Source organism: Mastigoproctus giganteus, chromosome 2 (assembly GCF_048544385.1).
Source record: "Mastigoproctus giganteus isolate SK-2022 chromosome 2, ASM4854438v1, whole genome shotgun sequence".
NCBI lineage: Eukaryota > Metazoa > Arthropoda > Arachnida > Uropygi > Thelyphonidae > Mastigoproctus > Mastigoproctus giganteus.
This window is the reverse complement of record NC_143576.1, coordinates 54,473,155-54,497,734: the sequence shown is the minus strand read 5'-3', so window position 1 is coordinate 54,497,734 and position 24,580 is coordinate 54,473,155. Positions and strand designations below refer to the sequence as shown.

General features: G+C 38.4%; 1 protein-coding gene across 1 annotated transcript in view; it reads left to right on the top strand.

The window, feature by feature from the left end:
• Window positions 1-24,580, top strand: part of LOC150089305 (AT-rich interactive domain-containing protein 3C-like) — a 477,406-nt gene that overhangs the window by 409,973 nt on the left and 42,853 nt on the right. The window contains exon 5 of the mRNA XM_090368484.1: window positions 608-791. Within this exon, the coding sequence (XP_090224610.1) occupies window positions 608-791 (184 nt within the window). The remainder of the gene's footprint in view (window positions 1-607; window positions 792-24,580) is intronic.

The following is a 24,580-nucleotide window of genomic DNA, read 5'->3' as shown; positions in this document are numbered from 1 at the left end:
ATGATGCTACCGTTTGCATTAGCTCATTATTCAAAGTCAAAGCCACTTGTTATTCTTATTATTGTAAGCTCGAGGACTCTTTCTCTCTCTCTCTTACACGCACACACACACACACTCCCTCCTTAGTGCAAGTAACCTCTTCAAAATTATAACACATTTCTGATGAAAAGTATTCTGTGTCTTTTAATTACGCATTAAATAATCGAGTACGCCGTACCTATATATTTAGCTAAAAATTCTTTTGGAAAGAATATCTGCAAATCTTATCAGTGTCTTTGTCATCTCATTTATTTCATAATTGACAGCATGATTTATCACAAACTGAAATTATTATTCGCTGCTGTTGTGCATACAACATCGATGTTGTACTGAAAACCGACTACTTTATGTACCTCACGAAATCAAACTTCGAGCTCTATTATGAAAACCGCCTACTCCATTAATTTCCGACGCAGTTGTCATGCATTGTATATCTTGTTAGTTCTGCCTTTCTGGTTTTGTAAAGGAAACTCTTTCATGTCATCTGCGCTAGCTGGCCATTAAATGACATTTGGATGGCCGTCCTTAAAACTCGTTGAGTGATGAATTCTTCGCTGCTGTCTTTCAGGGACCCCTGTCAACCGCATCCCGATCATGGCAAAGCAGGTACTGGACCTCTACGAGCTCTACAGGCTTGTAGTAGAAAGGGGAGGGCTAGTGGAAGTCATCAACAAGAAGATATGGAGGGAGATAACTAAGGGACTCAACTTGCCTTCCTCCATTACCAGTGCTGCCTTCACCCTACGCACACAGTAAGTGTCTGTTATTTTATCCTTGTAATGCTGAAAAACAACAGTAAGTTTGTTCGGAAATAAATATGGAAAGCTAAGTAATGCTGTTTCACGGCAAAGTATTTACTCAGTACACAAAAGAATATGAGTAAAATAAAACTAGAAAACAGAAAATAATTACATCTTACATTTAAAAGATAATTTTAAAAATAGAAGTAGCTTATATAATAAAAAGCCTCTGCATTTTCACTTCTCATTTTCATTATAATGATTTTATTAGTAAACGAAAGAAAAAATTAAATACTTAAATATATCATCATTATGTTTAGTATATTTGCAATGATCAGTTAACATCTGGTTATGTTCATGAAAAACGCGAGTGATACTACGATAATTAACTGATCGACTACTTTCATAGGAATTAACTAAAAAAGCAGAGATACATTATGGTGCTCGAGTGTCCCTGTACAGAACTTAAAAAAAAAAAAATTGAAAACTACACTATAATACAATTTAATGAGTAAATTAATGCAAAAAAAGGAAAGTAACTTTATATATAATTTGAAAAACTGAAACGTACAGTGAAATAACATTGTAACAACAACAAAATTATATACTAAAATCCTTCTCGTTTAATGGTGGGGACGTAGCCAAAATGAAACGAGGCAAGTGAAGAGCCAAACGGGAGAGGCAATGAAGATGAGGCTCTGAATTGCATGCCTCGTCATCTGATATGTCTTCCATAAGCCGTCATAAAATAGGGGATGGTTCTTTATAATCTGTAGCCTTATCGTCGAAAGATGGAATTCGATGTGAACCCTCATATTTTATAATTTCTTAGATGCTGAATTTGTGGTCTTTTTTCATGCGTTTTCATGAGATAAATTGAACCTTAATGTTTCAGTGTCTCCTCTGTGATGTGTCATTTGTTTCTTCTGGTGTCTTCCTCACCATTTTCTTGATCACTGGAAAAAAATAAATAAATAAATTTTTCCAAAAATGACTGCCAAACAAGTTTCTTCTTTTTTGAGGTCAACTCCATGTCACAGGCTGCTCTGCTTAAAACCATTGCGACTTGAGAGGCCTACTTTCTGTTTGATTGTGTTTAGTAGATACTGTTCAGTACCACCACCATTACCTAGAGGAACTCAGATAACTTTCTTAAGCATCTTTTTCTGTGGGGTTCTTGTCTCGTGATCGCCTTGTTTCTCCTTGAGTTGTGTACTGTTCCAGTTCAGCTAAGACCTCATTGGATAATTGTTTTCTGATAGAGTTATGAAATTCACACAGCGTATAGTCCAACCTCGTTGGCCGCAAAACGAGTCGTGGACACATTTGGGTCATACCTTACACTATACAGCATTAATACAGGTCCGTATTAATACTGTATAGTGGTGGACCCCTGTCCACCGGTCTGCAATTGCCAAATAATAATTTGGTCTTGACTGTCCATTGTTCTAATCAGCTGTGAAATAGTTCGACACGGATAGTAGCTCTTGAATATAGCAATCAATGCCTGGTCCATGGGTTGGCGCAAAGAAGTTCTGTTCATTGACACGAACATAGCTGTTCTGGGAGCAGCCATTGCGATTAACATGATGGAAAGAAGCATTGTCTAAAATCACTAGTAATTTTGAAGGAAATTTTTTTGTTGTTTTTTCTTTTATACATTATTCTTCTTCTAGTTTTTTTTTTTTTTTTTTTTTGTTAGTTGTTGGCGCATCGGTTTCTGTGGCCATATTGCACCTCCCATGGTTTTTGCATTTTCTGCTCTGATCCAAGCCCGAGGCGGGATTCGAAACCGCGACCTTTGGGTTGCTAGGCAGGCACTTTGCCCACCCGGCTAGCCCGGTCGGCCTCTTCTTCTAGTGATGGATTGCAATTTTACTTACACGTCTTGTCAAGTGCTCTACAGCTTGTTATGAAACAAGCTGTAGACACCAGTCCCCAAACCACAAAGAGCATCCAACTTAACCTGCAGGGACTTCGATAATTCATTCTTGGAAAAAGAACTTGGTAACATAATAGGTTTAGGTTGGATCTCTGCATAGTCTTTCGAGAACACTCTCTGGTTCTCCAAGTGGGTTGTCAGCAAGGATTTCAACGTATAAGTGTCCTCTTCATTTCAAAGGAACTGAATAAGCCTGTCTTAGTAGCAATAAATCCAAGTGCTGATTACTTTTCTTTGGAAATGTAGGTCCTTACTGGCAAACGTTTCCAGAACAAGCCAATCTCATGAACACTGAAAACCTCTTTAGGAATAGGTACGAAACCACTTCGATAGTGGAATTCCTCCTGCCTGAGAGTTGAAACTCTGCATCAGCATCAACACTGTGAGCTCGCCCACCTTCATCAGTCATCTTGATTTCGTGAAGACTATTACAATTTTTTAAGAACTAGAACCATTCATTGGTTGCAACAAACCGTTCTTCGTTTTACCAGTACTGGCGGTCGTATTTTTTTTTTTGTTAGTTGTTGGCGCATCAGCTTCTATGGCCATATTGCACCTCCCAAAGTTTTTTCATTTTACTGTGATCCAAGCCCGAGGCGGGAATCGAACCCGCGACCTTTAGGTTGCTAGGCAGGACCTTTACCTACCTGGCTAGCCCGGTCGGCGGCGGTCGCGTTCTGGCATAGATTATTATACATACAAAGGTCTAGCAGTCTCTTGAATAACTAGGCTACTGACAGGAGAATTCTTCTGGTTTTTTATCCTCAATTCATGTGATTAACATCGTTTTCATTTAATCCATTGGCTCGTGCAGTATGAAAGTAATCTAATTTTGCAGCTACTAGTGAAAATATGATTTTGTAAGCATTTGTAAACAAGAGTTCTCTGTACACGGGCCGCCTCCGTAACCAGGTGGGCAGGAGCATGTGCTACGCACTGTAGCAAGAAGCGTGTGCTACCACTGTAGCACACGCTTCTTGGTTAGATCGGGGTTCGAGCCCGTGGCCACCAAATACGGAGGATGCGGAAAGGCCAGGGAATGACCACCGCATATCCCCGGAGCAATATGGCCTTAGTTGTTAATACTCCTAAAAACCAAATAAACAACATAAACAAAACAATCTCTGTACACGTGTTTCTAGTCTACCAATGTCTAAAGCTTGCTACCTAACCCCAAAACCACAAAGTACATCCAACTTAATCTTATTCGTTTTAATTATTTTTAACTCTAAACATATATTAAATGTAACATGATCCATGTAAGACACTAGAGTTTAATCCCGATATGTATGAAAAATGATGGTATAATGTGCATGAAGAAGTATTCTTACGCAGCCAATAAAAATATTGTGACCCTCCCCCCCACCTCCACTTGTTTTAGTAATTATCCCTTCCTCTTAATCTTTAGTAATTATCCCTGCCTGGGAGCACACGTGTTACGGTGAGAGCATGGTAAGTGTGATACTGCAATTTCGTAACATGTGGTGCATACGATATACTTGATCGACATAAGCAAGGAACGTGATCTGACAGACTTCGAAAAACGGAGGATTTCCAGGTACGCGTTGAATAGTGGGAATATTACGGAAACTGCAAATTTTGTGGGCTGTTTGCGGAGTGCTGTACTTCAGGTGTTCCAAGACTGAATGGATAGTGGACGCAGCAGTCGCAAAGCCAAAGCTGGTGCCGCGCTTCATCGGTGGTCATGGTGAACGTAGGCCGTCTGCCTTGTGTGAACCAAAAGACGGAAATGGTGGAACGGCTGACCATGGACTTTAACCAAGGGACGACCAGCAGTGTTTCTAAAACCACATCCAATGAACCCTCTTCCATATGGACTACTGGAGTAGGCATCCATGCTTACGGCCACCCATCGCCAACGACGCCTAAAGATTGCCTCTGAACTGCGCTATTAGACCATTGACAACTAGAAAAAAGTTGCATTTTCCGATGAATCATGTTTCCCCTTGTGCGAGTGGATGGTAGTGGGAGGTACGGAAACAAACTGCAGAGAGGAATCACTGATGTCCTGGTCCAAAAGAAAATGGTATGGGGATGCTTTCCTGGGAATCTCTTAGAGCCCTCATAAAAGAAGTGTTCCATACCCTTAAGTCGCACTATGAATGCTAAAACTACCTACCATTACTGCTATCAAGTACACCCCTTTATGGCGACTGCCTTCCCTACTGGCACAGTTGTGTTCCAGCATGATAATGTGACGTCCCACGTTACTGGCATTGTTCCAATGTGATTCCCAAACACGAAAGTGACTTCGATGTGCTACCTTGACATGTGGACATGTGTTTTTGTAAAGGGCGGCTCCAAAACATCAGTTCAACTCCACCTCGTATCTCTGTGAAGAACAGTATCACTACAAATGGGCTAGATATGTGTGTGACGGAGGTTTGTGTGTATTATGTGTCTTCTGTTGTTCTGTCTGGCCGCTTCGCTACCCAGAAGCATCAATCACCTGGACAGATGATTCTGGGTAGTCCTCCACATCACGGGAAGTGTGGAGGACTACCCAGTCCCATGGTGCTCGTACTGTCTCAATTCGAGACTCTGACCCACCTGATGTTGCTATAAGGTGAGCCAGATTTCTCTGGGGGCCCACTCCAGAAGAGAAAAAAAAAAAATAATAATAATAATAATAAAATAAATAATAATAATAATAATAATAATAATAATGAGGAAAGAAAAGAAAGAAAGAAAGAAAAGAGTTCCAGCGATGTTAAAAAAAATAATAAAATAAATAAAAAATAAAATAAATTTTAAAAAAATAATTTTTTTGTGCTACCTTGGCAACAGGATATGAATCCTATAGAACATCTCTAGGATAAGTGGATCGGTAGACAGTGTTTGGATATACTCCACTATGGACTATCGCAGACCTACGGGACAGTCCTGGCGACATGGTACAGTATACTTCCTGCAACATTTAGAGGCTTTATAGAGTCCATGCCTCGCCGTGTGGCGGCGGTACTAGCTGGGGGATACCGGCCCCAGGTCCGTCAGCGCCCTGTGCGACATATTTTGGTGCGCCTTCTCCAACTTTCTTTAAGTTTATGCATCATATTTTTGCTATTAACTGAAAGCCGTGGCCCACACGACCACGGGACCCTTGGGAAAACAAGTGGCCCGGGACCCGTTTTTGGCGACTTCAGCGGCAAGTTTATCGTGCATTCATTCAAATGCACGATAACTGAAATCCAAACTCTTCCGAATTGCTTGAATCGGAACTTGAGATTGACTTCATATCGCGACTTGAGATTTACAGTAAATCAGTGAATTTGAGAAATTTTGCGCTCCCTAAATTTTGGTGCCTTCCGGAGTGATCCAGAGGTGCGGCTGCACCTCTGGATCACTCTTGAAGGCGGCCCTGGGTACTAGCGGCAAGAGAAGGAAGTAGACATACCTACTATTAGGGGTAGTCATAATTTTTTTGACTGGATAGTGTATATACATGTAAGACAATTAATCCCAATATGTATGAAAAATGGCGGTATAACGTGTATCAAGAAATATTGTTTCACACAGGCGAATTTTATTTTATTTTATTTTTATGTTTTTTTTTTCTTTCTTTCATGCCATGGCCGAGTTAGTCAATCTTGGACGGCTGCGCCAGATAGTTAGTTCCCTGTAACTGAGGTTTTCATTCGGCAAAGCGGATAAATCGACTATACAATAAAAGCGATTTGCTCTTGTCAGAACCACTAATGGCTATAACCATAATCTATTAGAGAAGTAGGGCGGGGGGATTTGGCGAGACCTCAAACTCAAAACGGGGTGCCTCAGATAGATTTTTCTTTAACTGGATTTTACTTCAATATTCAGTGCATTTTCACAAAAAAGGCTAGACATGGATTTGTTAAATGAAATATACATTCAAACTATACTCACTTTTTTGTCCTCGTTTCATGCTTCTTCATTTTTTTCCCTCAGATTTTTTTTTTTATTGTGGCCAGGGGCCTCTTAGACCAATGAGGTCTAAGAGGCCCCTGGCCACAAAAAAAATTCTGAGGGAAAAAAATAGGAGGCATTACTTTCGTACCGCTCATCTTACGACGAGCGGTACGAAAGTAATGCCTCCTATTTTTTTTCCCTCAGAAAATTTAATTTTTGCAACTGTTTTTTTCATAATTAATCCTCAATCGTTAATACACACTTATTTTTCCACAACGTCACCATCATTTTCTATTCACTTCCGCCATCTCTGAGTCAGACGCTGTGTTCCAATCCTGTAAAAGTCCTTACACTCTTGTACCGGAGGACTTCGCGAACACTGTGCTTGAGCTGGTCGTCGTTCGCAAAATGGGTTCCACGGAGTGCATCCTTCAACTGGCCGAAGAAGTAATAATCGGAAGGTGCAAGATCCAGGCTATGAGAGGGGCGAGGAAGAACAGTGCACCCCAGTTTTACAATGGCCTCCATCGTGCGCAGACTGGTGTGGAGTCGTGTGTTCTCATGGAGAAAAAGAACTCCATTAAGGTTTTTGTCCGGTCGAACTCTAGAGATGCGTGCTTTCAACGTTTCCACATATCGATCTGAGTTGATTGTGATGCTACGCTCCAAGAAGTTCACAAGCAATCTTTGTCCCATAATACTCGCCATGACTTTGCCGACATTATTTGTCACTTTCGCCACTCTTAAAGTGTCTTACCCAACGTCTAACTATATTCACATCTACAATTTTGTCGCCATAAACATTTTTGAGACGCGTATGGGGATGACGCGTATAGGCGTCACTTCTTCCTTTGTAAGAAATTCAATCACCACACTGTGCTTGATACGTATATCTGTAACGTCCACCATTTTGAACTATCCGTGTGCTGCACTCACGAGATCGACAACAGGGCCACTCAGTATGGTCAAACGAGGGACTAGTGATTGCTCAGTCACACGCGACATTATCTACTGCGCCTCATTTGAAAGCAAAAAATTAGGAGGCATTACTTTTAGCGGTCTTCGTATAACCATAGTTGCTTTGGTGGAAAAAACATAAAAAGCGATACGCAGTTGCATCAAGAATGTAATGCTGTCACATAGTGAGTAAGCGATCTGCACTAAGAGTAAAGCAGGCAAGTCTGGGATGCTTTCTTCCCCCGGACTGGGTTCACTTGACGCCAATTAATTGGCTTGGGACCAACATATGTCGACACCTGTTGAGTGTGTGATGTACCACAAGGCTGCATTGCCTGGCGTGTGATGTTTTCTTTCCCCAGTCTGGGCTCCAGCTGCTGAGAGCCAGTGGTAATGCAGATTTCATTAAATGTAGTAGGATAACAGTGCTGACACTCGAATAGCAAATGTGGGATGAAATGCTAACACCGGGCTTGCCTAGTATGGGATTAGCCAGAGGCCAAAGAAGGTACTCTAATCCCATGACTTCCTTCTGTGGGAGGCTTGGGTCCTCCTATCTCCCAGGCTTTCTAGTCCCTCCCTCTGGTGGATTGTCTCCGTCTTTCATCCAATTCTTTCTTCTTCTTTACATTTTAACTTCCATCTATGCTACTATCATTCCCTGCACTACATTTCAATAAAAATATAGAACACACTGTGCCTATGTCCCTTTCTCCTGGGAGAGGTGAAATCACCATATGCCCAGGTAATTAGTCCTTTCCGGCTCTTCTAGCTTTCTAGAAGGGTAACTTGGGTGAGCGGTGAACCCATCCCTCCCCTCCCCCACTGCTCCCTTTCAATAAAAAAAAGTATTGTTTATTAATTTTATTATTTATTTATTTACTTTTTTGGGCCCTCCCTAGGAAGCTCAAGCGACCCCAGAGTTCGCCCTGCCAAGAACGTGACCATTCTACTTCGTGGCTCGGCTCCACTTACCACTGGGCAGGGAACAGGGGGTCTGTGGTGTTCCACCAATCCCCTGACTAAGAAGCCAATGAACAACACAACCCATCACTAACTCTACACTAGTGTATAGTGTAAAATGACCAGACTCCTCCCTGGGGCCTTTACCGAACTTTGCATGCATCACATGATACTATCGCAGAATTGGGAAAGATCTTCGGAGGAGGCTGGTCAGTTTACACTATACACCAGTATTTCCCAAAATCTAACGCCCTCTGGGGCGGTGGAATTGCCGAAGGGGGGACTAAGATGTAGAGGGGCGGTAGGGTCGCTGAAGGAGGTGGGCCCCTCCGGCCGCATTGATCGCTTATTTACGATTGACTAGGCTACAGCCTAGGGCGAAACAGCTTTGCTTCGCTTCCTATTTAAAGTTTTACTGTTCTTATCGCTTTCAAAGCTATTCAATTTCAATGCAATTATTTGTTTCACCTTGTCTGTATTTACAATAGAAACGCAAGCTCATTCCTTGTTGAATATCTAACGTATTTGGTGGAACGCGGTTTTAGTGTGGTCATATAACTTCTCTCCAAGCACAGAAATTGACTTCAGATTAATAAACATGGTGATCTGAAACTCCTGCTAAGTGACTTTAACCCAGACATTGGGAAACAGATATCACTTCGTTAAGCCCATCTACCTCAGGAAGAATTTATTGAACAGTGAAGTAGTTAACAAATGTGGTATCTTAAGACTCTTGCTAAATGACTATTATGTCTTGAAAAGATGGTATCACTGGATCAAGTTCATCACTTTTGTGAATGAATCATACTAAAAAGTTTTAATTGCATTTTGAATAAATATGCAATTAATTGTCACTGTTTTTATTGTATCATTATCTTCTTTAGTGGGTCATTGCAACCGCTGGTCTGAATAATGCTTTTAAAGGGTGAGATAGGGGCACTGGGGGTGATTTTATGGAAACAAGGGGATGATGGTGGCCGAAAATTCTTCGAACGCCACTTCTGTATGCTATACACTATATCACTGCGAGTCTCCTGCATGGAAAATCGCGTAGCCGTACGATAATTTTTGCACCTACCATGCGTTCGAGCGACGTTACCATGATAATAGTTCCTAATTACTAACGATGTTAAAACAATACATCGTTAACTGATATGACCTTAAGTGACCATTGCCAGTGTATAACATATTATGTGCTATTTAATCTGTTAGTGTGGTAAAATTATTCATCTATAAATTGTGTAGGCATATACGATATGTTCCTTAAAAATCATAATGTTAACAGATGCACCATTAGATGAATTGATTACACTACCTTGAAATCCATTTTGAATTAATTTGTTTCATTCCTTTCACCTGTTTCATTGAATCCTTTTAATTTTTTTAATTAAAAATAATGTGTGGTTATATTTTTACGCAAATTTTAAAATTATCTGTTCGTTAAATATAGAGATTCAACAGACGCAGGTATGCAAAAATCCTTAGTTTAAAGATATTTAACAAGCAGAAATCCGTTCAACTTCATTTTTCATATAAAAAAAATTCCAAAATTTAGACTCATTCACCTATCTTCCTTTCCCCTCCTTCGCAGCTCCAAACTGTCAATTGCATGCCATTGTAGTGTTGGATAATGCCGATTGAGAAACGATATAATACACCGATAAGCCAAAACATTATGGCCAACTACCTAATATGATGTTGGTGCTCCACGTGCAGCCAAAACAGCTCGTACCCGGCGAGGCATGTACGCTAAAAGATTTCTAAATGTGTATTGTGGTAGCTGGTACCAACATGTAACCAACAGATCCTTTAACTCATGTAAGGTCCGTTGTTCAGACGCCGCAGATCGGAGTTGCTGTTCCAACACAAACCACAGATGCTTGATGGGATTGATGTCTCGGGAATTTGGAGACCAGGGCAATACTTAGAAGTCTTCCTCGTGTTCCGCGAAGCAGTCTCGAACAATCCGGACGCGCATTATCTTGCTGAAACCAGCATCGCAAGAAGGGAAGACTGTTGCTATGATAGGGTGTACCTGGTCAGCAATGATGTTTAGATAAAGTGTTTTCGTGTCGAACGGCACCAGGGATTCCCCCATCTCTGCATGGTAGACGTCAGAGTCCCCGGCACTTGGATGACTGGACCCAGGGTATCCCAGCAAAACATCGCCCAAAGCATGACACCACCGACTTGTTTTCGTACCCGGCCTTCCATATGGTGCAAGAGGAAACATGATTCATCAGACCAGACAACCTTTTCCAATCACTCAAGGTCCAGTTTCGATTCTCGCATGCCCATTGTAGGCACTGTATCCGGAAAACCGTGGTTAGCATGGGCACTTGGAGCCGCCTGAGGCTACGCAGCCCCATTTTCAGCAGGGTTCTATGTACTGTGTGTTGTGAACACATTACTCCCGTCATCAGCATTCCAATTACCGGCGAGTTGCGCAAAGGTCTCCCTTCTGTTTCCACGTACCACCTGGGAGAGCCTTTGCTCACCTCGAGCATCGATGAGCTGTGGTCGTCCAACACCTCGCCGGCGGTTCGTGGGTTTTCCCTCCTCGGACCACTTTCGGTAGATGCTAACCACGGCTGACCGTGAGCATCCCACCAACCGTGCTGTTTCGGGTATGCTCTGACCCAGTTGTCTGGCCATTACAATTTGGCCTTTGTTAAACTTGCTTAAGTCCGCTGCCTTTTCCATCTGAAGAACAAGAGTAACACTGATCAACGGAGCTCAGTATCAGGTGTTTTTTTATACTGTGTCCCCACCCGCGCACGCGCCGTATTTCACTTGCAGTTGCTTCGATTTGCATAACGACTCGCTGGTCATAATGTTTTGGCTCATCGGTGTATATCGAAGCAAGTTTCTCATGATATATATATATGGGAAATAGCCTACTGAAAAAAACGTTCTGCTCATATCATTGAAATATATATAAAAATGCCCTTTTATTCTTTGAAAGCATGGCTCTCTCCTTGACCTAACCCCCATTTAACAATGAGAGTACTATTCAGGGTAAATCATTGGCTATTTCAAGGAAATATATAATAATATTAATGAAATGTAGTTCATTTCATTATTATTAAATTATATTTTGACTAATATGACAGTGGTACTTATTATATCCTCTCAGGAGTCTGGCAAATTAGAAAATATAGGAAAGTAGCAGCTACTTAATAGCCTTATTAGGAGCATGGGGTTAAAAATAAGGCCAAGAGTTTCTTTAGATAAAACTCTTAAGTGTTCTATTTTTCGTACTGATCATTTTCATTTTACAGATAGTTCCTACGGGAATTCGAAACTGTTTTGCTACAGTCCTTGCTGCCGCACCTCTATTTACAACTTCCGCATCGTCTCTGAGGACCACTGACTTCTTCTTTGCTTGATTCATATTCCACCCGACGAAAACAAAACGCACTTCATTTTGCGCCGCATCCGAGAAAATACCGAAAAAAGTATAAATTTTCTTCTCAAAAGAAGACGTGTACCAATAAGATCCACTCGAGCCTTATTTATTAACTTTCTGAACATGAAATTGCTTACCTTTTATTTCGATTGTAACAAGAAACGTACTAGCCTAACAAGTTTAACCTATACGTATAAAACGAACAAATACTTCCGTGCTTTAACAAAATTAATGCAATACCTAGGTACCAAATGATCAGAATACTGCTGACGTCTATCGAACAGCATGCGTACTTCTTTCAGGATCGATGGGGCAACATTATCATTATTATTTAAAAGAAAAGAAACTTTTTCTCCTTTATGGAATTTTTCCGCACCTTGATGGGTACTGGTACCAAGTGCATGAGATGGTTGTTTGTGTCCAGTTACTATTATTATTGATATTAATGTTGGTCAAGGGACTCCCTTACTGTCCTGCAGTTGTTCAGAATCGCGGCTTTCTGGAGTTCCGTGTAAGTGTTCCTTTGTAGGCCTATTGCTGCTAGGTGAGAAGTCGGCACGGTTGCCGACACAATTATCGGGATGGTCATTACTTGCTTCGTATGTCGCATTTCTTTGATTCCTGTCTTATGTCTGTGTACCTCCTAATCTTTACCCCGTATGTTTTCTGGACGTTGCTAGTGTTTGGCACCGGTATGTAGATCAGGTGGGTATTCCTTTCCTTCTTGTCGATGAGGGTTATGTCAGGTCTGTTGTAGGGGATCGTCATGTCAGTTATTGTGAAACGGTCTGAGTCTAGTTTGTGAGTAGAGGTCTGTACTGTACGGCCTGGGGTTCATGCCTGTAATGCAGTACACTTTCTTTGATCAACTGGTATTTTTGCTCTAGCTTCTGATGTATTTCCCTGGCCACCAGGTGGAGTACACTCACACGTTTCTGTGAGTGTACTCCATCTGGGTGATCACACTGCATCCCGCGGTGATGTGCTGGATTGTTTCTTTGGCTAGGTGGCATCGTCAACACATGCTAGTATCACTCCAGGGTCTTTTGCGATGTATTTCCTGTAGTTCGTTCTGTCTGCTAGGGTAGCAGAGTGGAATCGTCACCGACCTCCCCACACCTGGTGGAAAAGGCCGTTCGAATCCCATCGATGACGCGAGGAACTTTAATTAGCTTGTTTTCACTCCGTGGCTGAGTTAGTCAGTCTCAGGCGTAGATAGCAAGGTTTTTCGTCCCACAATTAACAGACATAAGACACACACAGCACGGCAGATGAAGTTAATTATTCGGGTGGCCTAAAAATAGTTTGTTTTTGTAGTTCGTGGTGTTGATTACCTTGGGTTGGACTGCGAGCATGAATCCTTGTCTCGGGGGAAGAGCTTCTCGTTCTTGAGCCGTGCGGCGAAGGAGGGGAACCTCTGGTGCCGTTTGGCACTAAACACACACACTCTTGAGCCATGCGTTGGAAGTCATCTTAACTATGTAGTTTTGATAGATATCATCATTGTAGTGTCTGCCATGCAGTGCTTGGCACTGCATCTGTACTGTATTTGTTTCTTTTGTCTGTGTGAGTGGGTTCTCCTTGTTAAGGTTGAGTGTTATGTGTAGTTTATCTATCTCTTTTACGGGTTGGTAGTAAACTGGTGCTGTGTTTTCCTGGACATACTACTATTATTATTATTATGATGAAAATTATTGTATATATTGAATATTTATAGCGTTGTATTATTATTATTTTTTGATGAATAAATTGATGAAATTGTATTATTATTATTATTATTATTATTATTATTATTATTATTATTCGGCACTCATTGTTGGGCCAATCATGTTCAACATCTTTATAAATGACATATTCGAAGTAATAAAGAACTCCTTTATAAAAATTTATGCAGATGATATAATCTTTTATACAATTGGAAAGATCCTGACAAAAATGGCAAAAGATTTACAGCAGAATGTAATACATTTACAAACTTAGTTGCAAGATAATAAATTAGCACTGAGTTTTGAAAATACAAAATTTTTGGTAATTAGACCTCCTCATCAAACCTTGGACATTCATCCCTCTATTAAATTACATAAACATCAATGCCTACATGATCAGAATTTCCAGAATTGCAAATGTCTAATGCGGAAGAAGTTTTAAATAATTGTTACCTTTGGTTAAGGATTGACTACAGTCTAAGTTGGGCAATGCATATAACAAATCTGTACAAAAAAAATGAGATTTTATGTGTACTTTTTTTTACTGCATTACAGAAATAAGGGTAAAAAACAACTTAATTAACAGGATTTTGAAACTTTTAATGGGGGCAAACTCTTGGAATGACCTGAATAAGAGAAGGCAATTTTTGTTAAAATTCAAAATACTGTATCCAGTTCAAAAACTGAAGTTAAATTTATTCTTGAAAAATCTTAACACTATTTATGAAGAATCAAATCTGCAATCAAATGGCACACATAATTTAAGGAACCCAAAAACAATTACTTTGCCTCACCCTAGGGTACTAAATAGATTTGGAGATTTTGTTTATTATATTCACAATGAATATAATAAACAACTTGCTGGCTAGTGTTAATTTCAGGCTCAGGAGAAGTTATCCCATCTCCAAATTAAAATTTCTAATAAGAAAATTCTTGATACTCAATGATACAGTGGATTAAAATTGCTATACAGATAAATTAGTATCTCTGTTTACAGTGTGGAATGTACTATGAGTAGTGACTTCATTGTCTTTTCTGGTAGTAAAAGAATTTGTATACAAAACTATTGTAAATGAAGAATTTCAACTTGTTGTCAAGAAATTCACTTTTCTTAACAAGTTCATTTATTGTAAACATATTCTCTTGATAAATAAATTGTATTGTATTGTATTATTATTATATACAATGTATATTGTATATTATTACGAAAATTATCGTTATTATTATAAAACTGATAATAAACCATTGTTTATTATCTTATTTTAGAAGTCGGGGAAAAAAAAAATGTCTGACATTTTTTTTTTTTTTTTTCAGCAACATGTCAGACACAGTGCTAGTAATCGAATATTTAATGTAAAAGATGCAATTTATATACGATGGTTAATTCAAATAATTAATAAATAAGCATTTGCTTCCGTGATGATATGGACCAGTTATCTTGAAAAATTCGTTTGCCGCTTTTTTGAGGTGATTGCTTCTATAGGAATTCAAACAACGCTCTTTATTATTCTGGGTGTTCTTCTTCCCTTCATAGGTAATAAACCAGTTCCAGTCTCCAGTCACCCTAGAACGTAATCTCTCCGCCGTAAGTAAATTATGAAATTACCAGCTATATTCCAACGAAGCTTCAAAATCTGGGCAGTTTGCAGTCATTGAAACTGTCATGAAGGGAAGTCTGACTACAGTGACTTGATATTAACTCGACATAATCTGACTGCAAGGGAAAGATTAGGATGAAATGTTTCCAATTTTCTCTTTCAAACATTCGGTACTCTATCAGAACCGTAGAGTCTGTGAACTTTGAATCAGCTCAGAAATTAATGCGTTGAGGACATTTTGTAGTTTTTAATGGAGAAAGTCTATACAAATAACGAAAGTAGTCGGAAATTGAATCTTTTGTTGCTAGTGTATTGAAATAGGGGAAATTGTAGGATGGCGACATTATATTTTTGAAATAATTAACTTTTGGCTGGGTTTTTCTCATTTTCCTCCAAGGAAGATCAGGCAATTAGGCGTCGGTATATCCTACCATGTTTGTAAATTGCGTGTTTATAGTCAGTATACTTTAATATATATATATATATATATAAATAAAACGTTGCATCTCACTCTGCATCCTAGTCTGTGCGTCTAGCACAGTGATATCGTCACCGTCCTCCCCACACCAGGTGGAAAAACGCCCAAGTTCGAATCATCGATGACGCGAGGAACTTTAATGGATTTTTTTCACTCCATGGCTGTGTTAGTCGGTCTCAGGCGTAGATAGCGAGGTTTATTTCCCCTCAGAAACTGGGGTTTTTTTTTTCGTCCAGCAAAACAGGCAAATCGACCAAAGAACACGCAATTTACAGGAAACCCTAATATAATAATAATAATAATAATAATACAATACAATACAATACAAATTTATTTATCATTTGAATTTGTTTACAATACAAGAACTCGTTAAGAAAGGTAAATTTCTTGACAACAAGTTGCAATTCATCAGTTAAATCAGTTTTTGCCTACAAAATTGTTAGCTAACAGAAAAGATAATGAAGTCATTACACATAGTACATTCCACTCTGTAAACAGAGGTAGTGATTGATCCGCATTGAAAATCTATTCTACTGTATCATTGAGTATCAAAAATTTTCTTACTAGGAATTTTAATTTTGAGATTGAATAACCTCTCCTGAGCCTGAAATCAACGCTTGCCAACAAGTTATTTAATATGTTCATTGTATGCCTATCCCCAAATCTATTTAGTACCCTAGGGTGAGGCAAAACAACTGCTTTTGGATTCCTTAAGTTGTGTGAAACATTCCTTTGAAGATTCAACTCTTCATAAATAGTGTTAAGATTTTTCAAGAATAAATTCAACTTCAGTTTTTGAATTCGATATAGTATTTTAACGAAAATTGCCTTCTCTTATTCAGATCATTCCAAGAGTTTGTCCCCATTAACAGTTTCAGAATCCTGTTTAGTCAATTGTTTATAACCCTTATTTCAGTTATATTTGCTCTAAATATAACTCTCATTTACTAAATAATTGAGTTAGGAGTCCACTAATGCATAATATAAGGTGACTTTTGTTCTTTGATTCAATTTATTTTTAATGTAATAAAAGAAGTACACATAAAATCTCATTTTTTTGTACAAATTTGTTATTTGCATTGCCCAACTTAGATTATAGTCTATCCATAATCCAAGGTAACAGTGATTTGAAACTTCTTCCACATTAGACAATTGCAATTCTGGAAGTTCTGTTCATGTAGGCATTCATGTTTATGTAATTCAATAGAGGGATGAGTGTCCAGGGTTTGGTGAAGGGGTCTAATTACCAAGAATTTGGTTTTTTTCAAAACTGAATGCTAATTTATTGTCATGCAACCAATTTTGTAAATGTGTTACATCCTGCTGTAAATCTAATGCCAATTTTGTAAGGTTCTTTCCAATTGTATATAAGATTAAATCATCTGCATAAATTTTTAAAAAGGAGTTCTTAATTACTTCGAATATGTCATTTATATAGATGTTGAACATGATTGGCCCTGCATGGGTGCCTTGTGGTACTCCGCTCTTTATATTGTATGATTTTCCCTTTGTATTCTCTACTTCAACTGTGATTTTTCTTTTGGTTAAATAAGATGTTAAGAGTTGATTGACTGTTCCCCTTATACCATATTTCAGTAATTTCTGTTTTCAGATATAATTAAGTCATATGCTTTGGTCAAATCTATAATAAGATCATTATGAAGTTATTATTATTGAAATGTAAGTTAAAAGAGTCTACTAAACTCTCTAATAATGTCTGTGTGCTCTTACCCTTCTGATATGAGAATAGAGAGTTATTTAACAGTCCGTATTGATGTAGATATTTACTTATATGGGTAAATATATAATTTTCTATTATCTTATTTATATATAAGATAATAGAAAAATTATCTTAGTTATAAATAAGATAATATTTTACAAATATTATCTTATTTATAACTGACTGTATTGTTATTGGTCTGTAATTACAAAAGTCATCAGGTGGTCCCTTTTTATGTATAGGGATTATTTTAAAAGAAAGTAAGTTTGTAGGATAAACTCCTGACGCCATCATCCGTGCTATAAGGTCCACCAAGAGAACAGTGAACTGTTCTTGATTTATCTTTACTTCGGTTACTGTAATACAGTCAAGTCCGTAAGATTTCTTGTTCTTTAACTGTTCTATGATCTTGAGAATCTCCGTGTACTGTGGAGCAAAGATTATCTTTTTGATACAATATAATAGTGTATATTGTATCTGCTGAGCTCTAATACGAGCTTTGGAAAATCTGTTCGCAACCTCATATTGTTTATTTGTACCAGATACCTGTTTTAATAGTGTTTTGATTTGATTTCCCGTTGACTTTTTCTTCCTTGTACTTAGCAGGTTATTTATAATGCTCCATTTATCCTTTTGAGTTATCTGTTTATCCATAAAAGTTGATTGTAGTAATTTTTGCTTTCTATTTATCAGTTTATCTATTTACCTGTCAATTTATTTCTAATTGTTTTATAATTGTGATAATGTTCTATCTTTGATGGACAATTTCTATACTGCCTGAAGTATTTATCTCTTTGTACAATTAATTCTTCTATTTCTCTTGTCATTCAAGGTTTCTTATGTTTAATCCTGCTCAGTTCTCTCCGTATTAATCCTCGAATTGTTTATCATTTGTATTATTTTATTGAAAAGACATTTACATTAGTTGTGCAAGTTGCTTGCTCTTGTCTTAACATGTTTTCTGTGTTGTGTTTCAGCTTGCCTGTTGATAAATATTTGTTCTTCGCAACATTTGTTAATTTTTTTATGTTCACATAGGTGTTGTTTTGAGTACATATCTGTTATTAGTATGCATGTTCTATGATCTGAAAGTTGATTTAGTAGTATGTAGGAATTTGCATACTTCAACTTTATATTTGTTATAAGATGATCTAATAATAATAATAATAATAATAATAATAAACTCTGCAGCTTCCTCTCAGGCTTGCTAACTCAATTCTTCTTGAAGAGGCAATAATAAATCTCTGGTCTTATTATCATTGGCAAAAACCATCAGTATGATGAAAAATTGCTGTTTGATTTTACATGATGTTAATTAAAGATTTTTTATCTACCACTAACCCTGATTGAGACTCATCATTCGGAAATTAAATTTAAAAAAAAATGATGCAATCACAACTTAAGCTGTTGTAAGTCTCTCCTCACGCTCAGATAACGTTGAAAAGTTCATTCATAAAGCTATATAAAAGCGAAGTGTTTGCAGTTATTTTCATTAATGATTTATTTTAGCATTTTCAGTTTTGAGGATGTTGGTTTTACACTGTAAATACTTTTATAGTAGTGCTGGTTTCATATTTTTCTTTCTGTGCATGGTGGGAGAGTCATTAACAAAGGCTAATGGGCCAGAAAAAACATTTTGTAATCATAAAAGTTACTAGAAGCGTAACTATGCTGATTCACTGAAGCCGTAATGATTGTCCCCAGCTGAGAAATATGTTTTTTTTTTTGTTTTTTTGTTTTTTTTAATAAACTCATCTAGGAAATCTTTATGAATGATTTATTTTGGCAGTGGAACTGATATTCTGTAGTAATGTATCAGATCCTTTTATTATATACTTTTATTGGCGAAGGGGTACAATTAATGATCAAAAACAACACTCTTTTAAAAAGTCTGATATTTGTTAAATGATTCCTTGCGTTTTCAGTCATTTTTGGTAACCCAAAATGCAAAACTGATAAGAATTGTCATTCCACTGCATCCCTTGCATTACAGTTCGATCTTACATTTGTGTATCAGGATATCATTCATTTTACGATATATTCATGGCTTATTCTTTCACATATCTCGTCTCTGTGTCTTCTACCCCCACCCCACCACCACCATCATCAACACACACACTCTCTTTACGCAATATATTAAATACTGTTCAAACACATCCTAACTTTTCTCGGGAGGGAGGGAGGTAAGAATCCACGACACACGCACACGCGCACGCACACACACACACACACACACACACACACACACACACACACACACACACACACACACACACACACAGGACACAATTAGAATTTCTTCACATATGTACTAATCTTCAAATTCTAGGGCATCAGTCAATACATGTTGATGGGAAGGATTTAGAAAAGTGTTCTTTCTCCTTCTTCTTTTTTGAAACCCATTTATCATAACGAGCTGTGGTGAAGTTGTCGTTACTCAGTCTTTGTTTCCTCGGTCTGCTACAGCTGCACTCTTTGCGTTAATAATACGCATTAATGATTAATTAATGTATAATAAATGCTTCGTGTTAATCAATATTTAATTAATGCTCTCTTTTAAACATGCCTGAACGATTACTAACGAGCGTTAATTAGATGAATTTCATCCGGGATGTTGATAACCAGCTGTACTCGTGACTTGAGCATACTTGCCTGAAGTTTAGCCCCCTAGATTGTATTCGCGTGTTATTGATGAACCAAGGCTGCGATTAAGTTTTTTCCCCATTTCTTTTCTTTTCTTTTCTTTTTTAAACTTTCACGGCATTCTGTTATCAGCATTCCTGATATATTGTATTTTATTCGAACTTGCTGTGAAGTCTTAAGAGGACAAAGGAAACCAGGATTATCTTTCTGAAGATGATTTCAGAGGAGAATTGCAAACCAAATGCACAATGTTTAAGAACATACGAGTATATGAAGTTTCTGTCGTTGTCCCTCATCTGTCTTTCTATATTCTTATATAAGTTATATACAGGATACAATATCTGAATAGAATTCTAAAAATAAATAGCTAAAGAAAATTATGAAAATTAAAAAAAAAAAAAAAATCACTTATCAGATAAATGTTGTTCCGAACAGCACTGAAAATAATATGAATTAAGAGTGAGAGCTGAAATATTAATACAAAATTCGTCATTTTCCCCGAAAGTTTTTTTTTTCTCTCTCATGACTATACGGGATTAAGAATATAGGAAACTTTCATTTAAGAAAGCTGCATGAACGTTTTAATGTACTCTACACAATTCGGCTATTTTTTTTGTTTTTTTTTTTTTAAGTTATTGGCGCATCGGTTTCTGTGGCCATAATGCACCTCCCTAAATTTTGCATTTTACTGTGATCCAAGCCCGAGGCGGGATTCGAACCCGCGACCTTTGGATTGCCAGGCAGGCACTTTACCCAGGCTGGCTGGCCTGATCGGCATTCGGCTACGTGACTGATTCATATCAATTAATTGGAGGTAATATATCTTACATCTCATTAACACAGTGTACCACAGCTCTAAGCTATAGCGGCGCCTCCGTAGCCAGGTGGGCAGGAGCAGCAGTGCGTTGCACACGCTTCTTGATTAGACCGGGATTCGAGCCTGCGATCACCAAATACGGAGGATGTGGAAAGGTCAGGGAATGACCACCGTATAATCCCGGAGCAATATGGCCTTAGTTGCTAATGCTCCAAAAACCAAATAACAACATAAGCTATAGCAACGAAAAAAAAAAAGAAAGAAAAACTTCTAAAAAGGAAAGAGAAATTTCTTAACTTTATGCAGTTCAACAGAATCTTGGTTACTATTTCTTTTTTTAACTGAATTCCTAAAAAGATTACGAGAAAAGGATGATGAGTCATCTAGAAAGGACTGACTAGCCTCAAGAATTCGCCGAAAGATACACTTCCAGACAGATACACTTTTAGGAATTCTATCATTCTCATGGGGAGATTTAAAATACGGTTTAAAAGTATTTATCCATCCAAATATACAATTTACGTTAAACAGTAGTTTAATTCATTGGGAGCATAAAATGTTCAGGTCTATATGTTATTAGTAAACAGAAGTTGGCCATGAAAACGGTCTTCTCTTGATATTTCTCATATTTTCTCAATGGCATTCATTTCTATTATTCCTTTAAATGTCTTAAACATACCTATCAGGTAGTCTCCAAGCTCTGCAGTCCACGTCTGCTAAGACTTCCTTCATAGGAACAACCCCTAGTAACTACTCCCAAGTAGTTACCCTTCTCGAGAAGCTTTTCTTGTTTTTTTAGGTGAGTCGTCCAGATCTCAAATACAATATTCTAATTGAGATCTTAGACATCATTTTATAATGAGGAACAGTAACATTCTCTCTCTCTCTCTCTCTCTCTCTCTCTCTCTCTCTCTCTCTCTCTCTCTCTCTGCTAACAAAGGTCCCGTTGATCATTGATAATATACTCTGCGCTTTCCTGGCCTCCTGTTTACATTGCAAAGAAAACTCCAACTCTGCTTGTGTTATAAGTCCTAAAAGCTGAACCACCTCAGCCGAGCCGCCTTTAGTTGCGTGCCCTATGTTACTCCCGGGTTTCTTTTCTACAAATACAAAACCTAATATTTACCAGGATTACACTTCAGTATGCATATGTGTAACCGGCCTTATCATTCTAAAGCTGCAGTCTGGTTCCGATTGTTACCCGTCCTGCCTACCTTTAAATCATTAACAGACTTTGACAGCTTTCTATACCCTGATTAATCAAACATTCAGTTGCGTTTTATGACAGCCAATGGCGTTTCCATATTTGTATAAAGCAAAAAAAAAATAAATAAATAAATAAAAATACATATTTAAAAGTTATGTGGTGGCGGATTCAATAACCTCTCAAAGATATATACCGGTATATATTTTTCCAATTCCCGGGTTTATGGCACCTGGTAGCCGTATAAATAAATAAGATCTTTATTGTACGGTTCACCGGTACACGCAGGTACCACGACCATACAATACCCTTCACGGCACCATGCCAGGGGTTAACAAACGGCAGAGATAATAAAGGAATTGTAAAGATTAATTATAAGCAAATTATATAATAAAAAAAAAAAAAAAAAAGTACTCATAGCAGATAATATTGACTTGAAAGGAAAACTAATACAAAATAACAAAAATAACATATTGTGATAACAAAAGCTTTTCCTCAAGTCCAGTTTTCTGAGAGTCTCTTGCCCCGCCATAACGATCTGAGATCAGTTGGTAGTTCTGGAGACCACGTGCAGATCTAGGATGATCCGTCTATACTTTTTATCATCTATGATTTTAAATAAGTCAGCATCCAGGAATTGAACCAGGTGGAGCTTCTGATAAGGGAGGAACCGATCTTTCAAATGTAGTCTCGAAGGAAGAGCAAGAAGCTTGGGAGTGGAGCGGAGACCTGGTTGGGGAATCCGCCAGCACACGGTGTCCCAAACGTTGGGTGCTGAGACTCTCCCGGCAATCATTTTTACGGTGAAGATGAGTCTTCTCTCGTGCATTAATGCTGAAAACCTGGTTAAATTCAGCGCGTTGGCCATCGGTGTTGTGCGCTGCTGTGGTGGGAGATGACACTTCCAGGTTGCCCACTTCAGGAGCCAGTATTCAGCGGCTTTTAATGGTTTAATTGTGGTGTCTGCAGCTGAGCCCCACAACTCTACTCCATACAGTACACTTCCAAAAATCATCATCCTGATATACATTTTTATCAGGTTTCTGTTGTGAATGTGTAGCAAGTGCTGCTTGGCAACCCACCGTTTCTTGTTGAATTTAGCACAGAGTTCTTCTATATGGTGATGGAATCGTAATTTTCTGTCGAAGATTACACCCAGATCTCTTTGCTTTTCAACGCAGGGGATCGGGACTCCGTCAATCACAGGCTGAATTATGGTTGGTATGGGTTTAAGAGAGAATACCATGATGGCAGATTTCTCAGGGTTCACTTGCAGGTCAAAATTCTTGAGGTACTGCTGTACGTCTGATAAGGTCTTGTTGATGGTTACTGTGGCGTTTTTGGCTTCATCGGTCAAATTTATTTTTGTGAAGATCTTTAAATCATCTGCATATGATATCATATCTGTTCTATTGTGTATTAGTGGGTAGATGATAGCAGTGAAAAGAATTCCGGACAGGACTCCTCCTTGTGGAACGCCTGCATGTATTTGTCTAGTATACCTTTGTTTTCCTATGTACATTTGGATGATTCTATTCTGAAGAAAGGATGTCAGAAACTTCAATACTGGGCCTGTGATGTGATAGTAATTTCGAAGGAGTTTGAGCAAGGCTGGGATGTGAACACTATCGAACGCAGCTTGTAAATCAAGATATGTGATTGCCATTTCTTCTTTCTCCTCAAATGATCCAAGGATTGCATTAGTAGTCATAATCAGGTTACTAACTGTTGATCTGTTTTGCAACGAATAATGAATTTGCTGGGGCCTGTGCGGGAGAATGTGCGTGGTAAGTGTTTTCAGTACTGTTTTTTCAAGTAATTTCAATAGACACGAGGAACAAGAGATGGGTCTAAAGTGCCTGGCTTCAGTTGGCTGGGAAACTTTTGGGAGTGGCCTAACAGAATATAAATTCCATATTGAAGGGAAAAATTCTCCTTTTAATATGCTGTTGAAAATTATTAGGAGGGTTTCACTTAGAAATGGGCTCAAACATTTAATGATAAATTGTGGTACTTTGTCGATTCCCGCTGTACCAGTTGCAGGCAACTTATTAATCGCAGATAAAAGGTCTTGTCTTGTTAATTGAATGGTTTCAAGTGCATCTCTGGGCACATCATCATCAGACATCGGAATATCACTGGGCTCAAGTTGGTTTTGCTGAACTCGTGCAATAAAGTCCATCCACCTTTCAGGATCAAACTGTGGAGGGAGTTCACAGTATTTCTGTCGGTATGATGGACAGCCGTTATGAAGTGTGGTTTCAATGTGATGTTTTATGGCTTGAGACTTGAGGCGGTTGAAGCTTGCTCGTCCTTTGGAGTACGCAATTCGGTCCGGAGCTAGTCCTGTCATTTTCCACTGTTTGTACAGTTCGTGTTTAAGCTTAAAACTGTTACTCAGCTCAGGAGTCCACCATCCTCTTGTACGTTCAGAGATCCTTATTTTCTTTGAGGCTGCATA